This window comes from Anopheles marshallii, chromosome X (genome assembly GCF_943734725.1).
Source record: "Anopheles marshallii chromosome X, idAnoMarsDA_429_01, whole genome shotgun sequence".
NCBI lineage: Eukaryota > Metazoa > Arthropoda > Insecta > Diptera > Culicidae > Anopheles > Anopheles marshallii.
Genome location: NC_071325.1, coordinates 8424667 through 8438482, shown reverse-complemented (window position 1 = coordinate 8438482; position 13816 = coordinate 8424667). Strand labels below are relative to the sequence as shown.

Below are 13816 nucleotides of genomic sequence, written 5' to 3'. Positions count from 1 at the left end.
TACCGAATGTATTAAATTCTACATTCAAGATCATACTTTCCCAACATTTTTTCCAACCTTCCGTTCTGAAACTTCTCTCCCATTTGGTGCTTTTCTCCCAACGCGCTACACACTCAAGGCAGCGACAAAATCTGTCTTGCCAGAGAAAATGGGACAACCGCGTTCCTGCACTCACTCGCGGCAATTAGATAAACCCATGCTTCACGCTGTGCGCTACGTAGCGTGCGAAGGAGCAAACACTGTGTCCCGGTTTCTTATCTAATCTGTTTGAAAATCGCAACCAACGCAACGAGACAAAGGTGCCACCAGGCTGCCACCTCCATCGCGGCACGATCGACCTTCTGCCTGCCTGCGAGCACTGCCGATCCGATGCTACAGTTCAAGGAGTTCAGCCACGGAGCGAGAAACTATAGCAGGCGGTCAAACATCATCGATCTTTCGTAGCCCCTTTGCCACCTTTTTCCCGGTACGCCTCGTACAGCTGGCGAGGGTGTGCTTGAATGCGTTCGCTGTTCCGTACAACTGGCTGGAGGGCCACCGATGCAGCGTCTACGGTTTCATCATCGCAGGATACCGAATCCAAAACAACCACATGCAGCTGTTGAAACCACCGGTGGTTGCGACTGTTACAAGCGCGGTGCAACTAAAAAAAAAATGTGCTAGAATTATCGCCTCGTTGTCGGCCGTAACTCAGCCTCCAAACCAACCATCGACCGGTTTTTCGTTTTTGTCTAACTGTGCCCTCCCTTTAGCTCCAGTATATTCCAAACAGTAGTGTATATTATTCCCGGGGAGACGGTCGCACCTGGTTAGAGTGTGACAAAGCTTAGACCTTTGAGTCGCACCCGCTAATGAGCTAACACAGGCAAACCGCATTGAATTGCATTTCATGGAGCAAAATTTTGAACTAAACCCCGGCTAGCACCGCTGATGGCGCTGATGAGTTAAAGGGACGTGGGAAATGTAAAGCTCCAAGCTGCGCTGTCTAGGAAGAAGGAACAGCCATGGACTTATTAATGGTTTGTGTTGCTTTAATTATGCAAACAAACTCCCGGGTGGCTGGAAATGCATACTGGGCGCTGAAGGTCTCGTCCTGCATGGCTCCCCTGTGCAGTGTTGCATTTTTACCATCACCGCTAAACGAACACATTAAGCACGATCTCATTAAACGGCTTTTCCCATCAAACAATCTGCATGGCGTGCGGTGAACCATACGGCACTGCATTAATCTAAATTATCATCTTAATTATTTTGCGTTCGCCACTCAGCTGGCTTATATGTTTCCGATTTGGACGAGAATGCAAAACCAGCTGGAAGCGAACGGTGCTGAACACGCAATATTTCGGGCGTGTGTTGGGCAGAAATTAGGTCAACAGTGGTCCGCGGTCCGTTCGAGTCACGCAGCTCCCTAACCTAATAACCTTGAGGACGATGAGCTCACGGGGAACTCAATGGTTACACGCATGGTTCTGTTGTGTCCGAGGTTGTCGAGGTGTTTACAAGGTCCACATGACATTCAGCTACCAATACGAGTGATTTCTATCAGAATGTACCCGTATTTAATAACTATTTTACATCTTGCAACCTGAGCTGCACAATGACAGACTTGAAGTCTGTTTAGACAAAATTTGAAGAATCTAGTTGATATGATATTAGAGATCCTAGTCATTCTATTGTATCTAGAAATTAGTAGGGAGTTCTCTCTAAGTCTGAAGTTTAAACTGTGCCGTACAGCAACTACTACTTCTTGATACTTCTACAGATACTTAATACCAAGAAGTACAGATACTTCTTGGAGAATAATAATTTCTTCCAAAACTTCAAGAGCATCATCCTTCAAGAGAGATCCTAGTCATTCTGTTGTATCTAGAAATAAATAGAGCCCTCTGTAGGTCCGAAGTTAAAACTGTGCCGTACAGCAACAGATAATACTTCTTGGAGAATAATCATTTCTTCCAAAACTTCAAGAGAATTATTGGAGCATTAGTATCAGTCGTGTTAGTCGTGATGTACAGCTCCACCGGACACGAACCCATCACAGACTATATTGCATTTTTCGATTTCCGCCTTACAGCAGCACCACGTCCAGATCAATACATTCCTGAACTTGAGCGTTCCGGGTCCATGCTCCGTAGCCGTCTTTCCTTCACCGTTAAACCCTCCGGCCACCGGCTACGGTCATGCTCTTGTACCGTTACAGATGGAGTACGGGCGTGTGTGCGGGGTAGGAGAAAGCAATAACAATGAACAGAACCTCAAACCCATCGATGAACGTTATCGTACTCACGAATCGGACAGTTGCGCCCCACGGGTCTCGAACCGGTAACGTTCGTCCACCCGCAAAACCGGGCGCAGGCGGGGTGGCGGCGCAAAGCGTGGAAGGCGACGTGTCGGGCCTTTTTTTTATCGGTCATCGGCCTTCGGGCACGCTCGGGTCTTTTCGAATGGGCCCCAGAGTTCCAGGTGGTATGGGAATCGACTGACCTCCGATGGAATGTCAATACGTCTGGTTCGCGTGGTTCTGTTCTCATGTACCCAAGAAACACACCAACACACGCACAGTACATCCATCAAGCGGGATCGAGGCGTACCGTGGTGGAGGACCGAGGGACGAAAAGCGTTAGAACGGAGCAGCGTAGCACATACGTGTGTGCGGTGTATGGGAACCGAAAGCTCACGTCATCGTCAGGGCGACGTCGATCGTTGACATATCGATCCCGGCGCAGCTGACAGTGGAAGAAACACAGCAGAGACTCGGCAAGAGGAGGGCGTATAAAATGGCGAGCTTCTGCATGGAGCCAGTTATGTTTTTTTTTCTTCGTATTACTACTGTCTGCGAGACATACATCTAACTACGGCAGAAACTTCAACTAGAATCACATCTGCTTATCTTCACCATCTACTCGGACGCTGCTGTTTGTGTTGTGTGTTGTGCACTCTTCAGCCTGACCTCGGATAGTTAATCGATCCGGCAGAGCTATCGTATGACATCATTCGCTCTTAAACGAACTTTTCGGCGAGGATAACATGCGAAATAATGCCAAACCACTGCTGTTTGGGACTGCAGTGCTACAGACGTTGCATTCTAAGCAGCAGAAGCAATAAAACAACTCCTGCTGACGTAGTTTGTCCAGCGAAATGTGCGGTTGACGACCCCGTAAAGGCAAAGATGAAGGTTTTTCCCCATTCGTAAAGTAAGGAACAGATAAACCGATTTAAAAAAAAAATACAAACGAGAAAGAAAATCACGTCACGATTTGCTATACCCCCCACCCCCACCCAATGGTTGGGGCATTTTCCTCACGGATGTGCCGCGCAGGGTTCGTACGGGTAGGAGAGAGCGAAAGACTTTGACCGATTTATCCGTGACGGCCAAGAGTCAACTTTCCGCTCCGATCCGCGACTTTTTCGATGCTCCCCCTCCCCTTTGGAGGAAATTTGCCCCAGGGTCATCTGAGTTGGGGGGGGGGGGGGTTGGTTGCAGAAAGGAAGGTAATCAAATAGAATAGCCTCTTTCATCTTGCAGTCCTCGACCCATCTTTCCCCGCACGGAAGGGGGGGGGGGGGAGGGGGGGGTGAGAATAAAGGACGCTACAAAGCGAAAAAGATGGTAGAACACGCCGGGGTACATTATTACGGTTTTACGGGAATTGAAGCAATTGAAGCGACCAGACGCGCAACGAGCGGACAAGTTCGGGGTTTTGGTTCGTTACGAGCCGGTAAGGCGAAACCCGTGCGCTAGCAGATAGTACAATTTAATTATGATGCAATAATGATTGAGCCGAGCCACAAACCTAACGAGCTATTGTTCTTCTGCGGTTCGGTATGTGCGAGTATGTGAAGCGGAGGGTTTTTTTTTGTGTTTTTTCGAAGGGTATACCTTCGCCTGAGATGATGTTGTCAACATGGTAATATGCTAACGACAGCACAGTACCTACAGAGATCTGTCGGAATGCGATGTGGCTCAACTTCCGAAGCAGCTCTTTCTATTGCAGCTGAAATCTGGCAGATGTATGATGTACACCAGTTCGGAGATTTCAGGAAACTCCTTGAAGAATTTATATTTGCAACGTGCTGCAGGAAGATGGCTTGTTACGTACATGATTATCCGTAGAGTTCCTAAACTTCTTTCGAGCAAAGATTCTGACCTTGCATCAGATTATTCTACGGATCTTCTTCATTTGAGTTGATTTCATAGCCCATAGTCGCCATTATCAGGATTGCCGTATCCCCAGCATGATTGCACGATGGTAAGGAACCAAAGGTCTTATTAGAAGATAAGCGAACGGGTACGTTTCTGCGTGGAGTTCCATCGGACGAGTTGGCTATGACAGGGGGGATCGTAAGAACATTTCTTCCGAATTATCTGCCGGAGGTCATCATAATCGGTCAACTTGGAGATAGGCAGCGATGGTAACTCCTTGGTCTCTCTTTTATCTGTTGAAGCAAGAACCGGGACCTATCACGTCCTCTTCCCTTCGCTTGTCCTTCCCCCCCGTTTTCTGTCCAACCAACAACTTCAAAAGGGAGTCAGGAAATTGATTAGAATCGCAAATCAGCCCACTGCATCTTGCCGTTCTGTAACCAGAGGCACACAAGGAAACGTGATGGAATTTAATTAATCATATGTTTCCTCCTCTCCCCCTGCATTCCCCTCTCCCATCGTCCAACCAGACACGAAAAACCATCCACCAGCAGCATTTCGAGCCGGCATCGCAAGGACCAAAACCGAGCTTGCTCGTTTTGCAGCGCACAAACCATTTATTCAAATGACTGCTCCGAGGGAAAAAAAAGCAAGCACCACGGGAAAAACGCGCTGTAAGCCACCTACATTTCCCATCCTTCCATTCCCGTCCACGTGCGTTTTTGCACGGACGTAGTTTGTTCTCGCTTTTCGTGCTTTCGTTTGTTCCCGTGCCATACACGTTTTGTCTCGAAAAATCCCGATGCCCGAGCCCGCAGGAATTAACTGTTTCCCGTTATGCAGGAAGCCACCGAGTCCGATCGATCCCGGTTGGTGGTTCATTAAATTAATTGGAAGACCATCTTCTCCGCCAGACGTTGGCTGGGAGTTTGTATGCGTGTGCTGTTGTATTTGTTTTTGCCTTCTTTATTTTTGCTGTGTGTTTTGTTTTATTTTCTGCCGCTTTGTTTTGCCTACAGCGTTCGCGATTTGCATAATGGTACGGGTGCTTTGATTTAGATGCGCCAACTGGTGGCGGTTGAGCGTGTGCATCTGTAACCGTAGCTCGGACTTGGTTTAGGGAGTTTGTTCGTGCGGATGCGTTTCGGTGCATTGTGTTGATGGAACAAATTTTCCGGACCGATGGCGAAGTGTGGGCGGGGAAGTTTGCTGGACAGTAACCCAGTAGCCACATTGCCAACTAAGCTCCACAAGGTGTTGATTAATTGATACAGCAAAAGAAACTCTGTATAAAATTGTATAGCGGGATAGAATAAAGTACGAGTTGTGAGTGATGCGTAAGAGTGTAAGAGTTGTAAATAAACCATAATTTTAGTATTAACGTTCCTCATGAATAACTATTATTAAAAAAAAATCCTCCAAATGCACATTTTAAGACATTAAGTTATGTTCACAATTAGGGTAAATGGTAATGTTGTGTGAGGGATGTTTTTCTTTTCCTAACTGAACTTATAATAAACATAATCACCATGCACTTAATTACGCGATGGTATTCTTTTTATCAGCAAATAAAGTTATTAAGCTAGTAACGATTTAATGGATGAAAAATTGTATGAATTAAAATGCTTTCATCACAATCATCATCATCATCAGACAGGCAAGCCCCAGAATGAAGCGATCGCTCTGCTCACCGGACCATAACCTTCCACTTTATTACATACCCACGGGGTGGACAACGGGTGGGGAAAGAGATTAAACTGTTGTCACTCTAAGCGAGCTTCACACGAATTTTAACGGCATTCCATTAGTGGCTTTCCCTCGTCACGTACCACGGTTTCATGGTACCGTTCGGGTTTCGAAGAAATATATACGCGCGTAGAATAAATGCAGCGTAACGGGGCGGTTGTGCGCTAAGGGATGTGGGAGTTTTTTTTTTTGTTTTCGTTTAAACGCATGATAAACAAAACACCAGCATCGAAAACTGGTACGAAAATGCGAAAACAAACGAAAAATCGCATTCAAAAGACTTCGGCAGGTTCGTCGCTTTGCGTTGAAGTCTTTTGTTTGCAAGCGAAACAGTTCCGTATGGCTGGGGGGCGGAAGGGGGCAAATGTAATGAACGATTTTTATCCATTTCTAGCCAATTCCAGTCACGTCACTGCCGAAATTTCTTCTGCATTTATACAACCATCCACCACCCCCACGTCCCGACCTGGTAGACAACATTCCAGGCAGCGTAGAAGCAGGTTTGTTTTTTGCTGTTGTTGTTGTTGGCATTTTCTTCGTTCTAGGCCGGTTTTTTTTTCAGGGTGTGTTAAGTGTGGTGCTTTTTCTCAGCAGCCTACGGAAAGATTTTTTAGTATTGGGTTTTTTTTCCTTTGGGGACAAGTCAACCAACGTTATTTTTTTTTGCTGCCTGCGAACGGGAGGTGAATGACAAATTATGAGCTCACCGCCCTCGCAGTAAGTCACGTTCCCGGGCCCGGCTACCCTTTTCTTCGTGCTCGTGGTTTGCATACCATTTTGGTTTATCTTTTTTTATTTATTTTTTTTGTTTGTGCCTGCAAGTTCGTCGTACGCTAGGCCGGTGACGGTATTATTATTCTTTCTCACTTCTTAATTAGAAAGTGCTGTTTTCAACAAAATGAAAACCTGTTCCACACCGGCGTGCCGGAGGTTTTTTGGGAAGGTCGAATACGGTTTGCCTGTTCGTCAATTTTTATTCTGCGTTTCACCCCTCGTCCAGCACACGGATAAAGTAATCCACCTTCCCCTCGTTCAGAGGGAGATTGGGAGTGATGTTTTTATTTTTCTTTTTTGAGTTTAACGTACATGATCTTCTCGTCGCTAGTTATTCTTCTCCGGTTCACGAAAGATCAACCTCTGGCAGCCTGGGCTCGTTGTTGGCCAATCGCTTCGGATGTCGGCAGCATTTCGATACGGTGGATTTTTTGGAAACACCGGGAGTCGTTCATTAAATTTGTTGTTGCTGTGCTGTGATCGCAACTTTTTGATTGACCACGCCAGCGTACGATCTATTGTCCAGGTATATACTGGTAGGCTTCTGTTTTTTAAAGCTTCTTTTGTCTTGCATAAAATAGAAACGAACACTTCCCCTACCACGAAGCGTTCATTTCCTTTTGCCACCCTCACCCCGAGGACATTCAGCGTGCTAATCAAACAAATTTAACAAAAATGGTCTAACTTTCCGACAACCGCTGGTACCCAAGTGTTATAATAGCAGAAATGCCAGCAGAACGAAATCGACACAGTCATTCCGCGCGAATCAGCATCAATTTCCTGGGCACGAGAATTTGAGCAAAAACCGATCCACTGCTTTTGTGACGCAATTTCCAAAAGCAAGTCCAGTATTCCCACCCACACGGGCACGCTTGTACAGCAGCGACCAGAAGCAAATGAGGCAAGAACAGAAGAAAAAAACAAATACGTACGTTCGGTTAGAACGGTTTTGGCTTCTAGTCCGATCGAACCCGAAGTGCTTAGTTCGGTTGCTGTCATCTTAAATCTCATCTAGTACGGTTGCCGGTAAATATTCCCGCACCACACACCAGCTGTGGTCGAGATTTTATTTTATTTATTTATTTACCACTCCCCCACCCTCGCCAGGCCTTTCGTTCGCTGCTTCTCACGTTCTGTTATGCGCCGGGTTCACCTATTTGAATCTGGGGGAGGCTTAGAACGAGACATAATCCATTCTGAAGGTTGTTCGAGTGTGTGTCCCTTTCCGTTTACCAAGTAGGTAAGGGAGCGTATGTGGGGGTGTGGTGAACTTTTAATGGCGCCCAGTAAAACTCTTGTGAGGGTGAGAATGGGGGGCGGGGGTGGGGGTTAGATAGATGAGGGAGAATACGGTAGGGATAAGCGATTGGGCGCCGCGTCATGCTAAGCCACTGACAGCTCGTTCACACCCGGCATGTTTCGTGGCTTTAAGGGATGGTTAGAGGTACGGCAAGGTGAACATTATCTGTGCACCGCAAATCATGACCGATTGCACCGCGACTCAGTGGTCTTATCTGGCTACTTTTCCATTCCCGCAGTAGGATTATACTTTGTTTTTGCAAAGTGGTTCATTTATGGAGAATGTAGATAAGTTTTAAAAGTTAAAGAAAATAATTTGTCATGTTATTGAAACTTCAATGTCATTACTAAAACTAAAGTTTTTTTTTACAAAAAAAAAGCCACACAAGTCGCGAAATGCTTCATACAAAATAAACTTACCAGGTACGAAACGTCCGTGGAAAAAAGGGTTAACGCCTACACGCAAAAACTAGTCAAAAATGCCGTGTGGCAATGGTTGCGCGCTAAAGGGGAACACACCCGAGCATAATAAATCATACGAAAGTGATAATTATGACACTTCCACGCAACCTGACGAACGATTCGGTTGTCGTTTGCATTAAGCGAAGGGTTGACAGAGATGATCACACGGGCGCTACAATGCAAAGGTGAATGGGTATTTTATTTAGTGTTGTTGTTAGGGACGAAACAGATTTCACCCTTTACAAGTTTTATGATCACTACGGTTCTGTCACGGGTATGGAGTAACATCCCGCTCAAAACCGGTAACTAATTTTGTATCGCCCCTACACTATATGTGACTGCTTTTACACAAAAATGAAAGTGAAAAATTCCACACCTACAGGAGGAGTATTTCTTGGTGCATTTCGATGCAATTGCACCTTTAGTGTTTTGTAAAAGTGTTTATCAAACGTGGACGTTCAACAAAATAATTTTTTTATTTACGTTTTATTTTGCAAATATTTAAAATTATCTTACAATATTTTGTATAATTTTATAACCAATCAATAAATTAAGCATTAATGGTGCCGTGACCAGGATTCGTATCAGCTAACTTGATAAGATAGCGTTGTTACGCAAACGAAAGCTATTTCGCTCGTTATTATAGTTGGTTCCGAGATACTCTTAGTATGCAGAAGACAGTTGTGGTAAGCTACAAAACAAACATAATTTATTCTCAACACTAGCGCGTACTGGTTGTACCGCTCTATTCACGTTTTGCAAATACAGTACAGTAGATACAGCTGCTTCGACAATCACTGTTTTACTTTGTACGATAAACAACGCTCATCAATAAAAGTCTGTTTTAACTTCTCGCCCTTGTTTAGTTCGCTGTAAAGACGCAACATACAACAAGATGCTGTTCAATTCTGGTGAGATTACACACTTGCGAGTGGACATGGAGGAAATTTCACGGTGAAACTCGTGCATAATGTTATTCCCTTAGGAAAGCTGTGCAAGATCGCACTCGTAGTGACCGTTTGCTGTTTGCTGCTCTGCTGTCAACCGGGTGAAGCAAATCCGTTACCGGGTAAGGGCAAAACGTTATCCAGTACCAAGACTGCTTCCAGTAACAGCAAGAAGGCGAATGCACCGAGACATTCGCTTGGTACGGGCGCACGAGTGGGATTGGTTGGAACGGGTGTAGCTGGTGGCATACTGACCTCCCTTATCTAAACACCGAAGAAACAAACAGTGACATCATTTAAAGCCCCATTACTGCTCAGCTAAATCTAATGTTCCTTCCCATTTTATTGGTGCCGTGACCAGGATCCAAATTAAAACTACATTACTTATTGACAAAATCAGGCAGTTTCACACTGCCTTTCTAGTGTAACATAACGTGCAGTGATTTGAATTGACTTTAACATACAGTAAAACGTAATATAGCATCTTTATTGATGCAAAAATTATGTACTACATGAGTTCATTCAATTTGTCAAACAAAACAAAAGAAAACAATAATCCAAAGGTTTTGCAAAGGCTCTCCTCATGATTCCCTTCCCTACTCCCCCCATCCCCTTCCCTTCACCCGCCTTCTTTGCCTTTTCTTGTTATATGATTTCTTCGTTTGTTATGATAATAATGTTGCATTATGCTGCAATGCTGGTTTGTTTTCGATCCTTTCCGTGTGATAGTCCGGCGGAAACAATTGCACGCACGGTCTCATCTACATTGAATGGATGTCCTTTCGCCAGCCGTTGCCTCCGCCAATTCGGATGCCCTATCCAACCACGATTGTGTCGCAGGTTCACGGCCAGTGACCTTCAACGCGGGGCGGAGGTCCGATCTTCTGGTCGGTTGTTGCATATATTACCATTTTCATTTTTCACCCTCCAAACCTCCGTCTGAAAAACACGACAAAGCGAACGGACAGGCTTGTTTGCCAATTTGATCGATTGATACGGCACATCCTTGCCGCATTATCCCCCTGCCTTATGCAACCCTCTGCACACCGTATATCCGTTCAACAAAAGATTCTTTGTTGTCGATGTTGTTACCGCGATTGTCAACAACAATTCCCTTTCTTTGGCGTTCCATCTTTCCCTTCAGCTCAAAACGGGAAGCTAAGCATGGCAGAAAAATGCAATGCGGAGATTAAAATCGCACAAAATATTCTCCATATTTATAAGGTCCGGAGGACGGACGGTACCATCCTTCATCTGCCGTGACGACGCGCGTGGGCACGCGTGTCGGTATCCTGCGCTTGCAGGAAAATTACCGTCCGATAATTACCTCGATCGACAAGAAGGGGCAGGAACGAAAACACGCGAAAAGGAATTGGCTCCTGTTCGCAGCACCGATTGGCGTCGGATAAGGCAGCGCGACGATCGTTACTGCTGCGGTGTGTAATCGTGTTTTCCGCGGCCAAGCATTACCGAAGCATCCGGCTGACCTTCGGCGGAAGGAAGTTGACGCCGCCTCGGTTGGGCGATTAATAATTCATAATTTACATACGGTCACATTCGGTTTATGCTGGACGATCGAGAGATTAGCTTTCTGGTGGGACAAGTCTCGTGGCCAGACAAAGCATGAAAACAGATGGCTTTTTTTGGGAAACCATTTTGAATCTTTTTAAGGATTCTGGTTCGAACAAAAATCAAACAAAAATTCTTCTCTAAAGATCGATTTAATATCGCGCAAAAAAAAAAAACTACGTATTTTCCCTTTCCAAAACGGGGTTAATTTATATGATCTCTCACAGATCATCCCCTGCGGCAGGGAAAATGGCCGATAAGAGGAGCCGGCATGCTGAACCGCGCGGGGGGCGAGGGGTTTGCCAGGAAGCCGACGGGGAGTCGAAAACAGCATGCCAGCAGCGTTGCACGAAAAATCCATCCCAACCGCTAATCACAGTCATTGCCCCTGGTTTTTCTTCACCCAACTCCATCCTGCGGGCCCGGCAAGCAACGTAAATGAAAGCCGAAAGCGAACGACCTGTCCTTGTGTGTTTGCAGTTATTTCAATGCGAAAAAACCCCCCCCCCCACATATACACACACATGTACCCTAATACATGAATCCTCGAGCGAAGATAATTGTTTAATCATGCATAAAGTGCGGCCTTTTGTGCGGTGCAAACGATAGATTTCCTTTCTCGAGGTGCCTGTTTCGGGCGACAAAGAGGAGAAGAAGGGGAGCAGGGAGAGATCACAAAATATGGAACCGTTTGCTCCCCTTTTTTTCTCTTTCACCCTCATCTTAATGGTGCAAGAGCGAGAAAGCGAGAAGAAATTGGCTCTAATAATGGTGACTAACACGGGGTTAAATAATAATAAAGACAACAACAATAACGAAAATCTAATCCACCCGCCGCCCCGGTGGATGATCGATCGATCGACCGGGGGCTTCATATACCGGCGAGCAAACAGGGAAGCAAAATCAATGACCGACCACCGACCGATGCTGTAAGGGCGATAATTTGAAATTACAGATTCATCATGCCTCATCGGTACGTCCATGCGGGCGGGCAGAAGTTGGCGATGTAAGGGTGGGGGAAGGGTGGTTTTGAGGAAGAGTTTATCATTTTGTGCCGTATACTCCTAGCCGCACCCTTTATGCAGAACGATCCTGAATGTAGAAAAACAAAGCGATTTTTTCCCCCTTTAATAGCAGAGTGATGGTGAAGAATGTTCTATTTCCCAATCTATGGCGGTGTTTTCGTCATGTGATTAAGCAGATTCGACCAGTAGAATTATATTGTTTTACCGAATGAGTAAAATTATAGGGTGGCTAAACGCATTTTTTTGGTTTAATGGTTTAATGCTGTGTTTCGCCATAATATTAATCCAGCGCGACTTAATATCGTAAAGTTGCACATGTTCGTTGAGAGTTAAACAGTAAACTTGGACTTATCCATAGTTTCAAGTGTATTTTCCAAGAAACAAATTTAAAATTATAGTGCGCTGTATTATTTGCACATTTTTTTATAACTTGAAAGCTTATTGTTATAAATAAAATGAAACTACGGCTTGGTAGCTGTCCAAGCTGCCGAGCTAGTCAAGACCATTCCCATTCGCAAACTGACGCGATCGTTCTCCTTCTCTCACTCCTTTCCTATCCACACACATATTTGCGCTTTGCCTAACGAGTGTTCTTTTACCAACACGATTACGTAACGCACAAGGCGAAAGGTGGAAACCGTAACACACCGGAGCATTAGTATGTGCTACGGCGTAATGTCGCATTACAATGGCCAAAGCCGAGCGCTTGACTTTCAAATGAAACTGGTCCACAGCGGGGCCAACAACAGCTGGCACAAAGAAAAAAAAACCTCCAAACACATTCTATCCCTTTACGACCCTTTCACCTTCCCCGGGACGTTTGACGGATAATTGGATGGTGAAGCAATGTATTTTGGGGAGCATCCTTTTTTATGTGCGCTCTCGCTTTTTTTGTTACTGTGACAGAGGAAAAAACAGCCTCCACAAAAGCTCCAAAACAATGGTGGTGCGAGGGGGAAGGGGAAAAGGGTAGTGGGGGTGACAAAAAACGCCCGAAGTAGAAATAAAAGCGAGCTGCAATACATCTTCGGAAACAGTTCGAAAATCTCGCGCATGGATGATGAATGATTGTATGTTATCGCATCTTCACTGGCTGCCTGGTCCCAACATATAAAAAAAACTAGGTCTTCTCTTAACGACACCACACGTTACGCTAACAGTGCGATAGTGTTAGCGGGTTAGCGAAAGTAAAGCAATGTCACACTAGCGGTACGGTCCACGAAAGTGAAAGCATTTTCGACGAAAGATGTTAGAGGCCCGATAACGTGCGTTGGCACACATTTATTTTCGTCCATTGCTTTAATGATCGTAACGCCTGGATGTATGCAAATATTGATAATTGGACCGTTTTTTACTGTATCGGTGGTATTTTCCGTAAGGATCATCCAGATTTTTTTTAAGGAATAACTTTAGTTGAAACGGAAAAAAATCATTGGCTATTTGCACAATTCGAATTTCAAATATTGTTTACATGTTGCCATTCTTCAATGTTTACTCCAATCTCCGCGCACACAATTATTCCCTCGAGGTAAGCCACCATGTTTTGCTATTGTTATCTTCGCGTACCGCTGACCGCGATTTCCTTCACCATTGTAATCGAAAGATTGCAATCGCAGCAAATAATATTTCGTGTTCGCAAAGATCACAATTGCAATCCGCTTCCATCCGTACCATAACACACAGGGAAACAAGGTCGTCCAGCAACGACAAGAGCGGTTACCGGTGATGGAAACGCAACGCAAATGGAATGGGTGATATTTATTGCTACAGCCCCTTTACGGTCACGGAGGAGAGATGGTGAAGTTTTTCGATGCGAAGTTTAATGCTCGGTATCTGTTTTCGGGGCAATT

General features: G+C 45.2%; 2 protein-coding genes across 2 annotated transcripts in view; one reads left to right on the top strand and one right to left on the bottom strand.

Moving 5' to 3' along the window:
- LOC128713559 (cadherin-86C) overlaps positions 1-13816 on the bottom strand; it is a 71245-nt gene that overhangs the window by 13973 nt on the left and 43456 nt on the right. The gene's annotated exons all lie outside the window — the stretch shown is intronic.
- On the top strand, positions 9321-9640 carry LOC128713570 (uncharacterized). The gene is made up of 2 exons (XM_053808434.1): positions 9321-9336; positions 9411-9640. Exons 1-2 carry the CDS (start codon positions 9321-9323, stop codon positions 9638-9640), a joined length of 246 nt encoding a protein of 81 aa, XP_053664409.1.